This window comes from Schistocerca nitens, chromosome 4 (genome assembly GCF_023898315.1).
Source record: "Schistocerca nitens isolate TAMUIC-IGC-003100 chromosome 4, iqSchNite1.1, whole genome shotgun sequence".
NCBI lineage: Eukaryota > Metazoa > Arthropoda > Insecta > Orthoptera > Acrididae > Schistocerca > Schistocerca nitens.
Genome location: NC_064617.1, coordinates 224,143,708 through 224,164,087, shown reverse-complemented (window position 1 = coordinate 224,164,087; position 20,380 = coordinate 224,143,708). Strand labels below are relative to the sequence as shown.

Here is a 20,380-nt window from a genome sequence, read left to right as displayed (position 1 = left end):
CACCCCAGCTCATGGCATATTGCAATGGCACACAGGTTTCATTGGTGCCACTGCTTTGGTATCACTTTGTTGTAATAAGTTTCCTTTAATTTACATCTATGTTTACAGACTTTTTGTTAACAGATAACCGGTTTCGGTCTTTAATGACCATCATCAGGTCTGTTTCATAAAAACACAGTCCTAATGTGATATTCTTCACGGGTTTGAGGCCAGATCGTGTCGTGGTCCAGACACAATATTTCGGCGGACCAGCTGGCCGCCATCTTCAGGTTAGTTAATGCTCGTGCACTGCCTCGTCGGAACTGAGTACCACCCACAACGACGGAAACCTTTATACACCATGAACAGAGCACCGCGCGTGCATGACATGATGGGCAGCGCCCCCTGGGGGCAAGTAGATACACAGCGCGCCGGTGGGAGAAGACGGCAGAAACGATAAATCGCAACAGAACTAGTTGGAAGAATCCAATGATCGAAAAGAAGACCATTATTGTTTAATGTCGGAAAAAATCGGATTGCTTATCTTACTTAGAGGAAACACCTTATCCCTGTTAATAATATTACTGGATAATCTAATTTCAATGGATTCTTTAAGAACACATTCCCAATAGCGAGAAACAGGAGAGATCAATTGTGTCTTGTCATACATCATCCTGTGTCCTTCGTTAAGGCAAGGTTCCGCCACTGCCGACTTGTCAGGCTGTAGCAACCGAGTGTGCCGATGATGTTGCACGGACCGGTCCTGAATAGTTCGAATAGTTTGACCAATATACTTCTTTCCACAGTGACAAGGAATTTCATAAACCCTGGGCTTCCTCAAGCACAAATTATCTTTAACTGAGCCAAGAAAGTCTCTAGTCTTGGCCACCGGCGTAAAAACATTTTTAATATTATATTTTCTTAAAATTTTTGAAATTTTGGATGATATACTTCCCGCAAAGAGTATATAAGCAACAGTTTCAAAAGTATCCTCTATTGGCTCACGTGACGGACCAAACTGAAGTTGTCCCATATATCCATTCTGTTTAAAAACAATCTTCAAATGATCAAGTTCTTCTTTCAAATGTTCGTCGTCAGAAATGGCATAAGCACTTTTGAACAGCGTCCGCAAAACTCCACTACTTTGGTGTGGTGGATGACAGCTGGTCGCATGAAGATAGCAGTCAGTATGAGTGGTTTTCTGATACACACTATGTCCAAAAGTCCCATCATCCTTTCTTTGCACTAAAACATCAAGAAATAGAAGTTACCATCACTTTCAATTTCTATAGTAAATTTAATACTTGCATGTAGACAGTTAAAATGATCTAAGAAGCGATTCAAAGCATCAATTCCATGTGGCCAAACCATAAAAATGTCATCAATGTATCTCAAAAAACACTTTGGTTTAAGAAACGAAGTTTTGAGTGCCATGTCCTCAAAGTCTTCCATAAAAAGTTTGGCGACTATGGGGGAGAGTGGATTCCCCATAGCCACCCTGTCGGTTTGCTCAAAATATACATCGTCAAAAAGAAAATACGTTGAAGTCAACACATGACTACATAACTTGGTAGTTTCTTCATCTAATTTCTCATCGATAAGTAACAGGGTCTCTTCAAGAGGAACCTGAGTAAAGAGAGAAATAACATCAAAGCTAACGAGCATTTTAATCCTCGAATAAAGTCGGACGAATTTGATATGTGATGTTCACATTTTCCCACATATGGCCTGAGGACTGAAGCTAAATACTTGGCCAAATTATAGGTAGGGGCGCCCAAGTTGCTGACAATGGGATGCAGAGGAATACCACTCTTATGAATTTTGGGTAAACCATACAATCTTGGAGGAACCGCCGCACCAGGATGAAGTTTCTTGATGACATCACTAGTAAGGAACTCTTCTCCAACCGGCGCGCTGCGTGTCTACTTGCCGCCAGGAGGCGATGCCCATCATGTCACGCACGCGCGGTGCTCTGTTCGTGGTGTAAAAGGTTTCCGTCGTTGTGGCTGGAATTCAGTTCCGGCAAGGCAGTGCACTAGCATTCACTCGCCTGAAGATGGCGGCCAGCTGGTCCGTCGAAATATTGTGTATGGACTACGACATGATCCGGCTGCAAACCCGTGAAGAATATCAGAAGTTATTACGCCGGGAAAGTCTACGAAATCAAAGTCCTAATGTACTGCAGCCATTGTGGCATCGTCAAATGTTAAATGCGGAATCATCACCAGCATCGTCAAATGCGTATAAATAACATCATTTGCACGAGTCATGTTGTTATATGGACCAAAATGACGATTCGTACAATCATCATGGCTTGAGAGGCTAAAAATCACTATAACTTGTGAATTTTATGTGAGAGACAACCCTCTAGTGGGTTGTGACAGGTACGAAATCAAAAACTAGATGGATTAAAAACGCAGACATTAATCAATGCAATATATTTCTAAATCTTTGAAAGAAGGTTGCGTGCGAAGATGGTATTCACAAGACAACTATGGTTTGCAATGACGGACAAATTCCCGAAACATGGGGAGAATTTTGCTAGAGCTGGGATTGCATCCAATTTTTGAATTTAGCTCGATTACGACACAGTATCAGGATTTGTTTTAGTCATTCGGAAGTAGTTTATGTATGAATTGTCGTCTTAGAATGTCATTTCCTTCATAAGTGTGTTTGTTACAACCATTCTCAGATACCGTGTTGCGTTTTCTTTTCCTTTTATTTAGCATCTGCCGCAACTCTAATGTCAAAACCTGCACATTAACGGTAATACCGTCCATATGATTTCAGCTGACACCATAGTCAAAACTAGGTAGTAACAACATACGAAATGTAGAGTCCTGTGTGAACAGAAGCCCACCGGTGCCACTGCAGTATGCAACTAGCTTTGGCGTCACCTTATTGGCTGCACGAGCAGATAGCACCGCGAAAATACGCTGAGATCTTTGAAATTGTACACAAAAATACATGTGGTTGTGAATAGTAGCGTATGTAGGATTTTGAGGTTATGTGAAAGTTGATTGCGTGTGTATTGGAAACTGCGCAGACATAATTATTGTGCTTTTGCGGAATAAGGTATTTTGTTCTCAAAAGTGTTTGTTTTGTTGGGAATATGTTTCTCGCTGTATTCGTTGTACATTAAACTTCTGATCTTGTTTAAGTAACCCGATGAGAAGTATTCACTTGTACCAAAAATGTTTCCGGAGTGTCTGTTTTGACACTATAGTGCATTCCAAACAGCTGAAGAAATTTGCCTCTACGTCTTACACTTCACATAACAAATTTAAAATGATTGATAGTTTACAGAGTGACAACAGTGAAGCCAGAGAGACAGCTCTCCACCCACCAGCTACTGTTCGTGGGCTAACAAAATTGGACAAAGTAGCTTTTTCGAAAAATGTAATGGTACCTTGTATAGAGTTTAATGTCACATCTGTGAAATTACAGGAACTGAGGAAAACCTTGCATAAATATTTATTAAGAATGGAAAACTTGAAACCATTGCAAGTTGTCGGAAATACAGAAGCTGCTAATGATGATGCGAAAAGTGTAATGCGGAGATTTCTGTTAAATCCTGCAATTATAACTTCTTTTAATGACTTCTCAGAAGAAGAAAAAATACAGTTGTTGAAACAAAGCATTACCGAAAATTCTCTTTGTTTTACGAATATAATGTTGAATTTTGACAATTGGAAAGCAGAGGTGTTGCTCAAGTCTGTGTTGCCTTCAGACTTGGAGCCACTCACTTCATACTCGATTATTGGGCACATTATTCATGTGAATATACGAGAACATCTCTTCCCATTTAAGATTATCATTGGAGAAATATTGTTGGAAAAAATTAAAAATGCTAAAACAGTTGTTAATAAGACTGACATCATTGACAACACCTACAGGAACTTCAAAATGGAAATTCTGTGTGGGGAGAACAATCTGATTACCCAAGTAAGAGAGAATCACTGTACATTTGAGCTTGACTTCGCCACTGTTTATTGGAATCCTCGCTTATCTACAGAGCATGAGAGAATAATATCTAAGCTAAAGCCAAGTGACGTATTGTACGATGTGTTCGCAGGGATTGGTCCATTCGCAATACCTGCGTGCAAACGTAAATGTTTTGTTTTGGCAAATGATTTGAATCCTGAGGCGCACAAGTGGCTTGTACGTAATGGGCAGCTAAACAAGGTGACAGAATATTTGACAACATTCAATAAGGATGGAACAGATTTCATAATAAATGACGTTAAGAAAGATATGCTTGAACGCTGGAAGAATGGAAAATGTGATGGTAGTACAATGCACATTACAATGAACTTGCCAGCATTGGCAGTAACATTTCTGAAGGTGTTCAGTGGACTATTTGAACAGGGTGACAATGTGCCACCTGATACGTTCATTGAACCAGTTGTTCATGTGTACTGCTTTTGCAAAGGTGACACTTCAGATAATGCAGCTATCAGTTTGGTGGAAGAGAACTTGGGCCATAAAATTTCACAGAATCTTGTAGAAGTCTACAACATTAGAAATGTCGCAGTGAACAAAGATATGATGCGTGTTACATTTAAGCTTACAAAAGAAATTCTAGTTAATAATCAGTCTAGAGACTTGTGTCAAGATGGAGAACCATCCATGAAACGACGACGACCACACTCTGATGGTGAGACATTCAAATTAATAATTTTATTATCTGACTAGGGAACTAGTTGTCAGAGCAGTAACTTTCTTCATGAATACGGGAACGTGCATTCGCTTGCACTCATGGGATAAAAGATGTAAAAACTTGTTTAAATTTTGTCTCCTTGTACATTTGCTAGTTTGATAATGTTCAGTTACAGATTTCATTATAATTTTGGAATTGCAATAGTTTTCATACATAAGTTAATAGTATGCAACTCATTCCTTTTTGTGCACATAATATTCCACACCTATCTCTACAAAGTTTTATTTTATTATGTCTGACTATTGATAAACATGCTCTTTATTTCCACAAACTTCCAGCAAGTTGTCATGTCGAATGTATCATCAGCTAGTGTTGTTGGTCTATGCCGTTTAATTTGTAGGGGACTACTGTAGGACCTACAGTATAGAAATTGATAGGAACTGTTGATCTACTATGTTCACATCTTCAGCATATTACATGAAAGTTTACATTTTAGGTAGACTAGCTTTTTTGCATTTGGCAATACTGAAAATTCCAATTCCCATCTGCTTTGATCAGTCAAGTCATCATGATGATGAACACACCCCTATTTCCAGCATATACAATATGACTTCCATAACCTCACTAAATACATTCTGCGAACAAAGATATAAACAATGTGAAATATTTCATTGCAGCAATAAAAAGAAACAAATGGGACAACCACAGAAAGTAGGGGGTTTAGGACGGTGAAGAGCTGAATATACAATCCTCCTGAGACCTAGTGACAATTGTCATGATTTTTTTGGAAATAGATATTCTGTACCTGTTAAACAGAAGATAGTGAAATAAGATTCACAAAAGTTTTTCTTTTTTTCTTTTAAATTCATGATTTTCTGAAGTGTCCATTACAATGGACACTGGGCCTTGGAGACGTATAAGTAAACATTAGAAAGGAAGTTGAAAATGTAAAAAAAACGTACTTTATTAATAGTTTATTGAACAACATACAGTATTATTAGGCAGATATTACTTGAATCATACACTGATTATTAATTTAAAATAATTAATATAAATTTAAAAAGTAAAATAAATGACGAATTTTGACAGTTTTATTTCTGATGATACCCAGAGAAACAGTTTTTCTGTGATGTTAGACAGAGAAAAACTGAACAACCTTTGCACCTTATTTTGGTTTTCTTCCTGCAGCCACTGTTCTTACACCTCATGCTATTTTTCAACCCAGTCATTTCTGGCAAATGGGTTACAGAAGGTGAAGCTGATTGTGGCAGCAAAAATCTTCGCCTTTCAGGAGTTGACTCCTCATCATCTTCATCAGAAAGTTGTTCCTCTTGGCCCCTTAACAAATGTTCAGCAATTCTAATTTTGAATTCAAGGTACTGCAGGATATTCTTCTTTGGCTCATCGTTCTTAATTTGGTCACTTTTGTACTGAATCCAGCTATTTGCAATTCTCAGATCTATGAAGTGAAAAATAGTTTTTACGGTCCACTTTTTGGTTCTTGTGCAAATCCTGTAAAAACTCTTCATTCTGTCAATCAGGTCTATGCCACCCATATTTTTATTGTAGCAGCTGATTACTGCTGGACGGGGAACCTGAATGTATCTCCGATCTTTTTTCGACCACCTTTTACATTGATCCATAGGGTTCTTCCCAACCTTCGTTGATGCAGTTATGACTGGCTTTTGGTCATTTTACAATAGACACTGTCCGGTCAACAGACCCACGTCCTTGATTTTCAAGAATCTTGTCTGCTGTCAGATGGACACTCTGGGTATTCTTGACTTCATGATTGTTCCAGTGGCAGGCAAGTTTTTTTCAGCCAATGATTCCAGTAAAGGAATAGAGGTAAAATACCTATCAAACAACACATGTGTTCCTTCTCTGGCAAAGCCTGAAGAGTGCTGAGGCTCCTATTCCTTGACCAAGGGGGGGGGGGGGGGGGGGGGAGGAGAGAGATTACATAGCAGTTAGGAAAAGTCTCCCTGTGAAACTTGCGAATTCAACTCGTGGATAAATAAAGTAGACAGTGTACAAAATGTAGGATTCATAGTTGAGTAGTTTGGTTACAACTGTAACTCAGCCTATAGAAAAAATTTTCAAGTAACGTATTTTCCAAAGATGACCATTAATTTAATTCATTGTGTGGATGAGAAATAATTTGCATTAATTCATAGTGGCTTAATCATGTACGAAGTTTTGAAACATGGCATGACCATCGTAGCCAGGCAAGTCTAGCCAGTGAGATACTTTACTCAGATTCTCCCGTCTGCAATGGGTGTCTAAATGAGGATCCCATGCCTCTGGTGGTTATTGTAGGCTGTTGTTACAGTGACACTAATATTTGTGGATTCTGTCAATGACATGCATTGGTCGAAAACAGACGATCTTTTCAAATCAGTATCCCACGATGTGTGTGGTCACACTGTAGCCGATCTCATCATCCAAGTGTACAGACTTCGGATGACAATTAACAAAATTCAAATTGGTTTGTTTTCTTTGGTTAAATTGAATTATGTTCTCACTTACAAAATATGGACCATGAGAAACTGCTAAATTTAGTCAAAGAGAGAGTGAGTGAGGTTGTGGTAACCCGAGGATAAAAATATCATAATCAGGGTATAGTTTGGAATCGTTGGACTAAAATTGCAGGTTTTTTGGAAATCACAAGTATGCAAAATTCTTATTGTAAATTTTAGGTGTAATTTATAACTTCAAAAAATAATATGTTCAACTGAGAAAGGCAGTGTGTCTTATGCTTATAGTTAGTTACTGCAGTGGATCTGTCTTGGGTTGGGGTAGGTATGTATCAGATGTCTACTAATTATTATTAAGTAAATGCTGAGTGACGTGTTTATGCCAGTAGTGTGGTGTTTCTGTTGTATGAAGCAATTTGCAATACTCTAAACTTCATGTTCGCCTTTCACATGTACACTGAATCACAGTCATTAAAGAGTAATTGGCATATCTATGCACAACTTCAAATAAATATAGCAAAACAGTGTTTGTAATCTAGCTTTTCAAGGTCACCCTGAATCATCCTAAGGTGAAACTGAATGTTTCTCTCTCCATCTCATATATTCATAAGACTTGTTTGTTATTCTAATAATTGAAGACAAAGTGTGCAGTAATCATCGCATTCTATTCGAGACAGATATAGCTCATTTAAATGCATTTGACATCTTTTTAATTGCAAAGACTGGACTGCAGGACTCTTCTCTAAGCACAGAGTTGCCGTGGTATCCATCCCACCCTCAGGGTTCTAAATCTAACCTAGTTTGTACATAGAATAGATTCTAACCTAACCTCTTTCACCCTGCCAAAAACTGACAAATGCGATCGGACACAGTGTGACCAAGCTATCAACCAACGTGATCAGGTGACCTCTGGCAACAGCAGCTGGCGACTATTGTCAGTGCCACTGGGAATGCAGTCCTATTGGTTCCACTACCTGTTTGAGAGCAGCACAAAAAAGGAACTGACTATTACAATGGTTTTCTCAATGTCCAGTGGAAATAGTGTGAGGGCCAACAAGGATGCACAAACTTTATCAGTGCATCATACTGCTCAGCTGAAATCTAGCATTTCCAACCTGTTATTCGTCATTTTAAGGCAAGCAACATACTACTCTGGCTGTCGCAGCTGCATCATTTGCTATTTCTGGACTGACATCATAGAGCTTTACTAAAAGTTAACATGAGTCACCTGAAATGCTATTGACCTGTATACTCTGTAAATGAGGAAGAGTGGACCTATGGTTTCCTCTTGTTTCAGCAAAGGTCGAAGCAGAGTTGTTTAAGCTTGTTAAATTTCTGATTGTTCAATAAATACAAATGTTATATTGCAAATTACCATCAGAAAGTTTGTGTAAGTCAAATTTTGTAAGAATTCAATTATCTTCTGAACAGTACAAACCTGCAATCACTTTGCTGCTATGCCAACACCATCACAAAAGGATCACCCATGGCAAGTCTAAAAAATTACACTCAGCCCAAATAAATTCCAAAATTTGCAAAATGATTACACAAATCAGAAAAGTTCTTAAAATTATTATACTGGGCAACATAGCATCACTGAAGACCCCCCCCCCCTCTCTCTCTCTCTCTCTCTCTCTCTCTCTCTCTCCCTCTCTCGTTTTTTACACAGTACAGAAACATGTGCATGTTTTTACTCCATCAGTTGTATTGCACATTGATTGTTCATTTTCGAAAAAGTTTGTCACAACAGGAAGGCCAGTTGTCTGATTGTTAGTTTTCTGTCAAATCCTTGGGACCACTACTTCTCCAGGTTTTAGACTCAGAACTTAACGTTCAGATATTGTGTTTAGTGCTTTGATACAAAAAGTGTGGAGCTAAAGATTTACAATTCTTTCTGATAGTTCAACAAAAATTTTAGTTGACAGCTGTGTCTTTCACTCTAACTGGATTTATGCTTTTTATTGCACAGTTTTACAACAGTATTTGTGTGTCTACTTTGTAATTGATGTTGGGCATGTTGCTTTATTTAAGTTGTTTGTATTTTAAATCATGTTGTGATATTGACCTTTAAATGAGACAGTTAATGTTACATGTGTTTTTTTCTTTTCTTTTCTTTTCTTTTTTTTTTTTTAGATGGGGAAGGAAAAACATAACAGAAAGAGTAAAAACAGTGTCTTTAAGGTTGCTGGTGCAAAGAGCTTAAAAGTGAAAAATAAGGCTAAACCAGTGAACACTCAGTTGAAAAAGGTAGGGTTAATTTATTGAATTATGAAACAATATACAAATCTGTAGCTCAAAAATGATTAAAGAAAGGCAAAGGCGACCATTCATCTATAGGAGATTGGTGTGTGGTGCATAGAAACATGACAGAAAACAGTATTCACACTAGGTGTCAAGCAGTCAAGCACTTGCTCTTTTTGTAATAAAAGCTCACTCTCTCTCTCACTCACTCACTCACTCACTCACACACGCACACACACACACACACACACACACACACACACACACACACACACACACACACAAAATGTACATTTGGGTGTCCATATACTTTTGTGTGTGTGTGTGTGTGTGTGTGTGTGTGTGTGTGTGTGTGTGTGTGTGGTGCACACATTTGTGTGAGAATGCCTGTACTTTTACAATAAAAACAGTGAGAGCTTGAAAGCTTCTGTGAATACATTTTTCTGTAATGTATTTCTATGCTCCATACATCTATCCACTATAGGTGAGTGGTTGCCTTTACCTTATTTTGGATATTGTCTAGTGGAGGAATATCCACTATTGTTGTAAAATAATTAATACAAGGTGTGCCAGAGATGGGACTGACAACACTGCAAGTTATCTGGCAATTTTGCGTTATTCCACTTGTTGAGGCCAGTATACTTATCCCTTCCAGATGCTCAGTCTGAGCAACTATCATGTGGTTTTTGAGAGCACTATCAGTGAAGTTGTGTTTTTCTTGTGTGGTAAGAAAATGGAACAGTTAAATTTATAACAAATTTATGCAATCAACTTTCATGTTAAACTTGGGGAATCTGTGGACATAACCTTTGAGAAATTGAAACAGGTCTATGGGGAACATTCCTTATCAGTGCCTTAATTTTTCTCTGGCACAAATCATTTTTGGAAGACTGAGAACGTGTTGAAGATGAACCTTCACCTAGGGAGACCTTCAACTTCAAAGCCGACGAAAACATCGAACATGTGGGTGGTGTTGTGAGATCAGACTGACCTTTAACAATAAGGATGATGGGTGACCTGTTAAATTTAAACACTTCCATTGTACATCAAATTTTGACCAAAGATTTGCACATGCGAAAGGTTTGTGTCAAAATTGTGCCCAAAAAGCATATGACTTAGCAGAATGACATTGGAGGAAAGTGAGCATTGATCCTCTTGAGAGGATTGCCAAGGATTGTGAGTGAAGGATTGTCAAGGACCATGAATTGTTCAGTCATGTGATCACAGGTGATGAAGCCTCAATTTTTGAGTACGATCCTGATACAAAGCTACAAATTGAGGAATGGCACACTGAGACATCTCAACAAAAAACAGATGAAATGAGCAAATTAAAGATGAAAACAATGCTGATTTGCTTCTTTGACTGTAGGGGTATTGTGCATAAAGAATTTGTTCCTGCAGGACAAACTGTCAACCCAGAGTTTTAAAAATACATCCTTGAAAGGCTAAGGAAAAGGGTAAATAGAGTGAAACTGGACATTGCAGATAAGTGATGCCACATCATGACGCCGCCTTGTGTCACACGGCTACTTCGATCCAATGACATACCAAGGATTTTGTCAAAGCGGGCGTCTGATTTGTCGAAAAGCCTTAAAAAGACTCATTTATTCTCAACATTTCCATGAAGAACGATAAACCATTTTGTTCAACAATGATCTTGGCATTTTCACCAAGCGGAGATATAATCTCGTTACTTAGGAGTGCTGTATTTTGGCAAACCACTGAGAAACAGTCATGCTCCAATCTCCCTTCACCAACCAGATATTTTTACACTCTTGTTCTTTTGGTATGAATTTGAGCTGAGGAAGATATCAGGAATGAATGAGCACAAATTCTTTGGAACATGGTGATTGTTACTGACATGGCTTCTGGAAGAAAGAGGTCTCTGTTTGACAGAGAACCTAGAACAATTTTTGGTGGTGAAAATGCAGATGGTCTGGAACTATTCAACCTTACACTACCCCAAATTTCCTCATTTATGTATGCGTCTCTCACTCTCTACAATTAAGAAAGATCATTTTCTGCATTAAAAAATGCCCCAGCAGACAAATGCGTGAGCCTAAAAGAGGAGAATTTTGATTATTATTTGTTTATCGTATGGCTTTTAGCGCCAGGAGTATGCTCAGCTTTCCTTCAATGCAGCTTTTTCATTTATGGAAAGGGATTGCGTCTTTAAGGGAATTGGATTCTTTCATGAAATAAAGACATTTAGAAGGAATTGACTGTGGCCTAATGTAAGGGACCAACCCCAGAATATGTCTAAATTGAAACTGAGAAACCACAGAAAACAATTTTCAGGGTTGCCGGTGGATGGATTCAAACTACCTAGCCTCACGAATCCGGGGATTGCTAGCTCAGTAGCCCAACATGCAGAGCTACCCCAAGTTGGTGTAGAATTTGGAAGGAACTGGTTCTAGTCATTTGATAGTCATTTAATTGTGCATGGAATTGCTGGCTACAGTTATTACAATATAACAAGATCGTAAATAGATTCTGGATGAAAGGACAAGGGAGAGACACACAATACAGTCGGGTCCAATGAATTCGAGCATCCTGCTAAAAAAATCTTTTAGAAACTAACGAACTACAGGATGTTCTGTCGTTCTGTGCCCCTAACATTCTCCATGAACCCCTCCTCATCATTCTGTATCAGAACTGGTTTTCATAATTGAGTACCGCCCAGGTAACCAGGTGGGTGACATTTGCCATTTAGGCCACTGATGATAAAATATTGAGCCATTTTTTTTTAATAAATGCAACCATCGCCTTTTGGGTGATATTTTTGTTGTTGATCAACGCAAAATTTATGCGACATGAGATAAATCCAAGTGTACTTTTATGCAGTAATTTTAATTTAATGTTATTTTTAATGATATTTACCTCTCCACTGCCTTGCAACCCCAAAGCTCTACCAACATCCAAATAATAAATCCAGTGCTAGCACTGAACTGTTATAGACAGACCATTCAGGCTATTATAGCAGTGTGTACACTTTCTTAACTTAATATAACGCTAATGGATGAATCAAAATCGGTTTTCCACTTCTTTCTTTGTACAAACTTATCCATAATTAGAAATTATCAGAACAGCACTCAGCACAAAAACAATAAACAGTAGCAGTTACATTAAATTGAACTGCAAGTAAGAACTCAACTGATTAGCAAAACAAAAGCTGAGTTCAAATAAGACCAACAACTGGTCTTGGTCAAAATAGGTGTGGGCAATGGGGAATAGTACTATGGATGTGTAGATAGTTTAAATCTGTTGTTGGCCTTACTGGCAATCGGTTGTGTGTATCCCTTTATCATCATGTGTTTGAAAACCAAAATATCTTTCAATTTCACTACACAGCAACTAGGTCATGCGTAATTTCGTTTAGGTGATGGGCGGGGTCTGGAGGTTGTGGCCCCCCCCCCCCCCCCCCCTCCTCCGCTTCCCTTTTGGCTACGGCCTTGTTCCATCAGAAAATTTTTGACATTTAAAGGCATTCATGTTGCACCCCCATTCACCTGATCTGAGCCCTTGTGTCTTATGTGTCTTATTTCTTTTACCAAAATTGAAAAATAAGAATGTCATTTTGAGACTCTGTGGAGATCATTCATATGACTGACATGTTCAAGACCCTACCAGTTGAAACCTTTCAGCACTGCTACCAATAGTGGGAATGACAACTTTGCAGGTGTAGAACTGCTGAAGGGAACTACTTTGAGAAAGATAATATTGTTGTTTGAAAAAAGTAAAAACTTTGGTAGATAAAAAATCAGCCTCATTACTTTCCTCTCACACCTCGTAACTACTACTTGTTTATAACTTGCATGATTCTGCTCTTGGTCATCTGCCTAACTCCATTTATTCATAACTTTGCTATATTGAACATGTTATGTAATGTACAAACAAGTAGTACATTTTCCAGTTTTTGTATTCAAATGTGCTTCATCTCTACTAGTTTATTCAGGTAGATTCGTGGATACAAGTCACATCCAAGTACTAATTATTTAATGTAAGAAAAGTCTTTTGCTAGTACTAGTTATAATAATTCCGAATTTAACTTCTATTAAAATAATTCCGCATAGTGCCAACATAATTATAGTCACAGAACCGAAGCTGTTCATGGAAAGAGTGGCTAATAAGGTGACTCTTTAATTTATTACAGTAGATTTGTGAATTACTGCTCTGTATCTGTGGACAGCTTTATATGAATGTGTGTGTCAGAACACAGAACTCCACAAAAACTATCCATAAATATTTTTGATACCATGAATCTTTCACTGTACAGTTAGTCTGTGCTGCTTCGAAACTTCATCAGGGTGTATACGACCTGGGACAACCGGGAGATCCAGGAAAGACCCGGTAATTTTTTCATCCAGTAGAAAACCGAGAAAAACCCAGGAATTTTTCATTGTTTTAGTTTCCAGTAAATTTTTTGTAATTTTTACTGGTAAGAATCGATACTCTAACAATGTCTATTTCTGTATCCCACTACTGCAGAATAATTCTGCAGCAACAAAACATGAACAAGAGAATAAAACTTAAATTGCAAAGGAAGTGTGCCACATAAATACACACAGAGCTCATACAAGTGTCTGCCAACAGCAGAGTGTGTGAATAGTTTTAGGAAGACTATGCAGTGCTCCTTAACAACAAATTACCTCCGATGAGCATGATGTCAGAACTGTTTACATTAGATTCATTTAAGCAGTTATGAGTGGGCTCATGTGCATGCACAGGTGAGTTGTGTATGTGTAGTACCTTCTCCCGCTTCTGGCAACAGAAATGTTGCTGTTGGCTGTGTAAGCAGCAAACCAGATGATCTGAACCGGGCAGCAATTTCTGGGGGGTGGGGGGGGGGGGCAAATTCATATTCTTGAGGAGAAAAAAAACCTTGTTTCACAAAGCGCCTAGCATCTAGTGCACTTTGGTCTATCGATTATTTAGTTGATTTCGAAAGGCATTCTTATTGGTTTTTGAACACATTCCAAGTTGATTTCTGAATGAATATTTGAATGCGTGCATAGTGTACATGATGTCCCTGCCAGGGGAAACCATCTAGAAATAAACTTTCCTGCAGACAAAAGGGGATGGGGCTATACGAGCTGAACGGAATAAAGCTGAACAGGTGAGTGCCAACTGCTGTTTGTTTATGTGATTGATTGGGTACGCAAATGATCAGCATCCATAGATTCAGACTACCAGAGTGGAAATAAACTACTAACAGGAATAACAAGTAGCTAAGAAATATTACGCATTATCTTCTCAGTGTATGCAAGAAAATTTTGACAGAAAGTTTTTTGCCAGATCGCTACCTATAAAGTTGTACAGTCCCTGGCTAGCAGCCACTTAAGTTCTATTCTGGAAGTAGCACGGAAAAAATGTACGAACACGTAATAATGCCCAACCAGAGAATAATCGCTGGATAACTAAATCGGTAATTCTGTCAGGGTTAGTAGAGTTAACTGGAGAATGAGTTTTGTCAGTAGTAGGAATAGTTAGTGAATTGTAACATCACACAAATTATGGACAAATAAGACGATTCCAAATTTATAGGAAAATTTCGTACTACTACTTTTTGATCTCATGCGTGAGAAACTGGAGCATATGAATGAAATGTGAAACTATTTCCTAATATAAACCATTTTGCTTGTAGTAGGCTAAATAGGCATTTCATATTGGTACTTCACGAATTATATTCTGTTGTATTATAAAAATGACAATTATTACCAAAACAGCCGGTTCATAGTGTCCGTTGGATATACCCGTGGACCGTTCGAGCAACAAATACGCAGGAGAAATTGAAGAATCACATTACCAAAACAGTCTCACTTGTTTGGTGTGTGTTACAATTGCTGCGATATTCGAAAGGCCTATTTTCTTTTATACAGTAGACAGTGACAAAATAGACGTAATCAGATAGGGAAACCACACCAGTCTTGGGTACTATTTGTATTAACAGCTTTTTCAGTATTAGACAATAATATTTTGATTTTTCGTGTAGCAAAACATTTGACAAATTTTGATGGGGTAATAGAGTCTATCGCAGAAAGGAAAGCACGCCATGTAAAGCTGTAGCAAGATTAGTCAGAAAAAAATTCTAGGAGCTAAGGACTGAATAAATGTGTACTGTTTTGCTTGTCTCTTGTCTACACTGGTTTTATATGTGCTATTTTTAATTTTATGTCACACAGAACAGCAAGTTATTAGCTAATAAGCAATAAAGAGTCCAAATTTTCTGAAGAGTTCCTGTTCTTCCAGTTACAAATAATCCCATCCAGTCAGTATTAATTGCGAGGTTTTTTGGTTTTTTAAATAGGGCCAGGATGTCAAACCGGCTAACTGGGAGCAGGAGAGGCACTACAGGACGTTTTAATTTCCAATATCCTGAATATAGTTTGATGGCATCCATTACAAAATATACACATTTGAGTTCCACAGTGTGAAATACAGTGACGTGCGGCAGAAGAATGCTGTGTGAAGAGGCGTGGCACTGCACTTTGGCACACTTAAGACCAAATAACACTTTTTACATTTCCTCGAAGTTATATGTTTTATGGATCAGACTCTTCAGAAAGATGTGCGCTACAAAATGAACATATTTTTGAAAAGTCTTTTTTTAATTTTTGTCATCCTATCTCAAACGCTCCAGGGAGGCGGGCGGAGGGGACATCACCATATAGTATTGCCCTGGTTCGAAATATCGTAGATCTGGGGCTGATGCGCATAGCAGTCTGAGTTATGGGAGCAGGGGTTCCTTGTGGTCTGTGTCTACATTTAGTGATTTTTGCTGTTTCCTCTTTGTTTACAGCTCTCACGTCAAATGAAAAAAAAAAAAAGTTATTTCTGTGGCTGGAAGCTATCAAGTGAATATACATACATTCACATAATTACAGAGGGCTAAAATATGTTATTAGTTTCAGATTTTATTTTATTTCCACCTTTCTGACAGTCAAGCATTAATCGCCTTGCAGAACAATGAAGTTATTTTTGTCGCGTTGCTAAAGAAATCCGACTTTTATTTATATTTTCCATTGAGGCAGCCAATTTATTTGAAACAAAGTGTTTAATTTCACACTACTGACTAGTTTCAACTGTTCACTGCTTTTCAGGTGCATGTTTTCATCTTCTAGCATGTATGGCATTTTGCCATAATAAAGAACCAAATATGAGATAATACAGTAGTACTGGTTCTCCAAGAAAATTTACATCCCAAAAACTACACTGAAAAGCTTAATATCAGGTTGAGGTTTACTTCATTGGGAATCTGGATATACAAATGTGCACTTTAAGGCGAGTTATTCATTGCAGTATGGTTCAAGAAATTGCAATGCTCTTGGAGTATCCTCTGATGTCTTGTTTCTTTTATGACATAATTTTAGATCTTTTAATGTTTTAAACATAGGAACATTCAGGCATCCTACGTCATCGTAGCAGCACAATCGCGATGACACCTCACGCTCTCTGACAACTGCTGGAACAAATCTATTTCTAATAGATTGCGGGAAAATATTACGAATTGTGGTTTGAAAAGCGTTATTTTGTAAGTAAATTTCTTTTTACGCAAGATGAACTATGTGCGAAAATGTACGATGAATTTCTTAAATCACAGAGCATTTGACTCTCATTTAAAAGTCAACTCTTTGATGGCAAGCCATTCAGAAGAATTTCGAGCCCAGAAGATCAGAGATTTATGTCAGTATTAAACATTTTACTGGCACATTTGTATGATGTAACTTAAAGTGTAAAACACGCAAAAAAAAGATCAACATTATATGTGAAAGCTTAGCTTCTCTTGTAGGTTATTAATCTTAGAGACAAATATTATATATGAAAGCTTTGCTTTTTGAAGCAACACTATGTACATTAATTTAAACCATTAACTTTTCCTGTTCGTGTGTTTGCGCTACTTAACAGTGATGTTGCAATTGACTGACTATATCACGTGTCCTATGCTCTGAATATCTGCTGTTATCCGCTGTCGAGATCACGTGATATGAGCTAGGACAGGCTTACAAAAGCGCATTGCAATCTCGATTTCAGTGCTTCGGAAAGTAACATGCGGCCTTCGGTGGAATGCGAATTTATACTTTCGTAATACAAAAATATGCAGCGTAGATGTTGCTGCACATCAAAGAACATTCCAAAACATGTTTTTTTCCCCTGTGTTTCGTTTTCTAAAGTCCCGGAAAATTATAAGCCTCTGTAAAAAAACCATAACCATTCAAATGATTGACAAATTTTACAGTTCCGAGGGAAAGTATACTGTCACTTAACACGGAAAAAAGTGTATTTTCACCCGGGAGAAAGTGTATTTTTAACTGGGAGATCCAGGAAAAATCTGGAAATTTTTTTCCTTGTCCACGTATGCACCCTGTTCATGGCAGAATAAAATTAAGTGCCAAATGAGAACTCATTCCTGTACTGTTTCTTTGACAGGCAAAACTTTTGTTGTATGAGCTACCCAAGAAGAAGAAGAGGTAACAGTAGTACTTCTATATACCTCACTTAATTTGAATTTGACTTTCATAGATGAAACTCTGTGCACCATTTTTTCCCTTAATGAAAGTAACACTGTTAAGCAAAATACACTGGTGGGAATTTAAGGAGAAAGCAACTTTTGTGTGACATATCACTGCCAAGAAACATATCTCGATGAAACTTAACATAGGAAGAATTGCTACCGTATGGTATTGGAGGTAACTGAAATAAATACACAGAAAGAATTTACACTTTTAATCTAAAGCAGTAAATACACCGAACTCTCAGAAATTCATGAGTCCCTTGGTCATTACAGACTGCGGAATGTCATTCTGAGTAGGGTTTGTGATCACCATGGACAGCATTGCACACTCTCTAATTTGCTCTCATGCAGGTCATATCATTGGTAAGGAGCTGTTGTAAGAGGGCAGTCCATTCATCTACCAAAGCAGTTGACAGCTGCTGGAGGTTCGTTGGTACATGTGAACATGCTGCAATATATCTGCCCAGTGCATCCAATTGGGATTTAAGTCGGGGGTGGGGGGCAGGTAGGCCAGTCTAGTCCATTTACTGAAACATGTAATGCACGCAGAAATTGTGTCAAACATGGTAGATTTGATGGTCCAGATGTTATGTTGTGGGGGCAACAAAATTTGCCTGATCGGAACCCGATGGAATATATGTGGGACACTATCATGTGCCAGTTCCGCACCCATAATGTACAGGAATAGTGTAGCCTGTACATAGACATGGGGTGCCATGTACGCCTGAAATTCTAACAAAGTCTTGTCAAATACGTGTCATGCATAATCCCTGTTGTATTTTCCATTCCAGAGGCGGACAACACACTATTAACTGGCAGTAACATCTTGGCTCGTCAGCGTGTATTCATTTACGAACGATTGTTTCTGAGTGTTGTTTTATGCTTGATTTTTTGTTTCAGATAAGTGAAATAAATCGCAAAATGATAAAAGACATTGATAATCAGCTGGTAGAACTACATACACAGCTGACACAGCCCTCAAAAACTGCAGCTCAGAAGACAGAGGAGAAAAGGCCTCTGCCTTCTGTCAGTCTACAGAAGGCTCCAGTAGAAACTACAGAAGCAACAGAAAAAGTTTGTGCAATGAAGCTCTGAACTTTTTTGTGTTATCTTTTGTGTCTGGTGAATAAATGTTTTTATGACTTGTTGATCACGCTAATGAATACAAATTTCTATTTTAGAGTGAGCTGTTGTTTTTATTTATTTTTTAATTCTCCTTATCACTACTATATTTTACATGTACTTTTGATGCCTCTGTCAATAACTATCGCTCATACCCCACGCCCAAGTAGTCCTCTTCAAACCCTCCCCGTAGCCCTCTTCAGCCCCTCCCCATAGCCCTCTTCAGCCCCTCCCCGTAGCCCTCTTCAGCCCCTCCTCGTATCCCTCTTCCCCCCTGCACATACCCCTCTTCCTCCCCTTAGCTCTCCCTCCCTCACTCCCTCCCTCCCTCCCTCCCCCCCATTACCTCGTCTCCCCCGCCCCCACTTCCCCTCTTCCCTGTCCCCCCTCTCTTCCCCGTTGCCCCCTCCCCACCCTTATCAGTGTGTGTGTGTGTGTGTGTGTGTGTGTGTGTGTGTGTGTGTGTGTGTGTGTGTGTGTGTTTTGATGTGTTGATGATAGAAGGGAGAGGGCGAAACGATATGCAGCACCAAGAGGGCTGCTGAGTTTAAAGTCTCTGTCCGACAGATGGATCACCATCAACAGTGTTGCATGCTCTCACTTCTGGAGACAGTGTGGAGAAGTTAGAAATTGGCACAAAGATTGATGATCAGGGATTTTATGCCACCTCCCCCCCCCCCCCCCTGCCCCTTCAACTGTGAAGGCAAAGGGAAAATTGAAGTAATAGGATTCTATGAGTTGTACAGACACATGCTGTTGCAAGTACAGAATGTAAAGTCCAGGAACACTTTCAATTATTTATTGCACAAGAACCAGACATTGTAAAGATGTCAGACATACGTCATTTTGAAGAGAAATCATGAAAGTCTTTTTCATGTATAATGCCACAGCATAGTTTGGTAATTTGTTGGTAGTCAGCGCCAGTTGCAAACACGGTGAGTTCAGGTGCCGGGAGAGCTGTTTCATGAAATGGCCTCCCTGATCACCAGATCTCACTCTGTGTGACTTTTTCCTGTGAGAATCTGGTGTATGAACCGCCTCTACCAAGTTTTGTAGCAGAGCTCTGGCAGAGAATATGGGAAGCAACTGCCACAGTCGACAATGCCATGCTGGGACAGGTATGGAAGAATTCGATTACCGTATTGACGTCTGCTGGGTCACTCATGGTTCACATATCGAATGTTTGTTAAGAAAAAAAGAAAAAAATTTCAGTGTGTCTCTTCAAAATGCAGTATGTATTACATTTGTACATTGCTTAGTTCTTGTGCAATAAATAATTGAAAGTGTTCCTGGACTTTATGTACAACCTGTATTTGAAGAGAGTTAAGTAAAATAGAATGATTATTTTGCAGAAAAATACCAAAGAAAAAAAGTACATTATGGAGGATT

At 38.6% G+C, this 20,380-nt stretch overlaps 1 protein-coding gene across 3 annotated transcripts; it reads left to right on the top strand.

The window, feature by feature from the left end:
• The first annotated feature begins 2,840 nt into the window (after nucleotides 1–2,840).
• Nucleotides 2,841–19,055, top strand: LOC126251648 (tRNA (guanine(37)-N1)-methyltransferase). 3 transcript variants are annotated; one of them, XR_007545764.1, is made up of 3 exons: nucleotides 3,062–4,636; nucleotides 9,250–9,363; nucleotides 18,770–19,055. XR_007545764.1 is itself a non-coding variant. In XM_049952201.1 (2 exons), exons 1-2 carry the CDS (start codon nucleotides 3,148–3,150, stop codon nucleotides 18,775–18,777), a joined length of 1,497 nt encoding a protein of 498 aa, XP_049808158.1. In that variant the 5' UTR covers nucleotides 3,062–3,147; the 3' UTR covers nucleotides 18,778–19,055. The 3 variants fall into 3 exon arrangements, 1 of the variants encoding a protein (XP_049808158.1); XR_007545765.1 differs by lacking the exons at nucleotides 3,062–4,636; nucleotides 9,250–9,363 and adding an exon at nucleotides 2,841–3,054; XM_049952201.1 differs by lacking the exon at nucleotides 9,250–9,363.
• The last annotated feature ends 1,325 nt before the right edge of the window (nucleotides 19,056–20,380 follow it).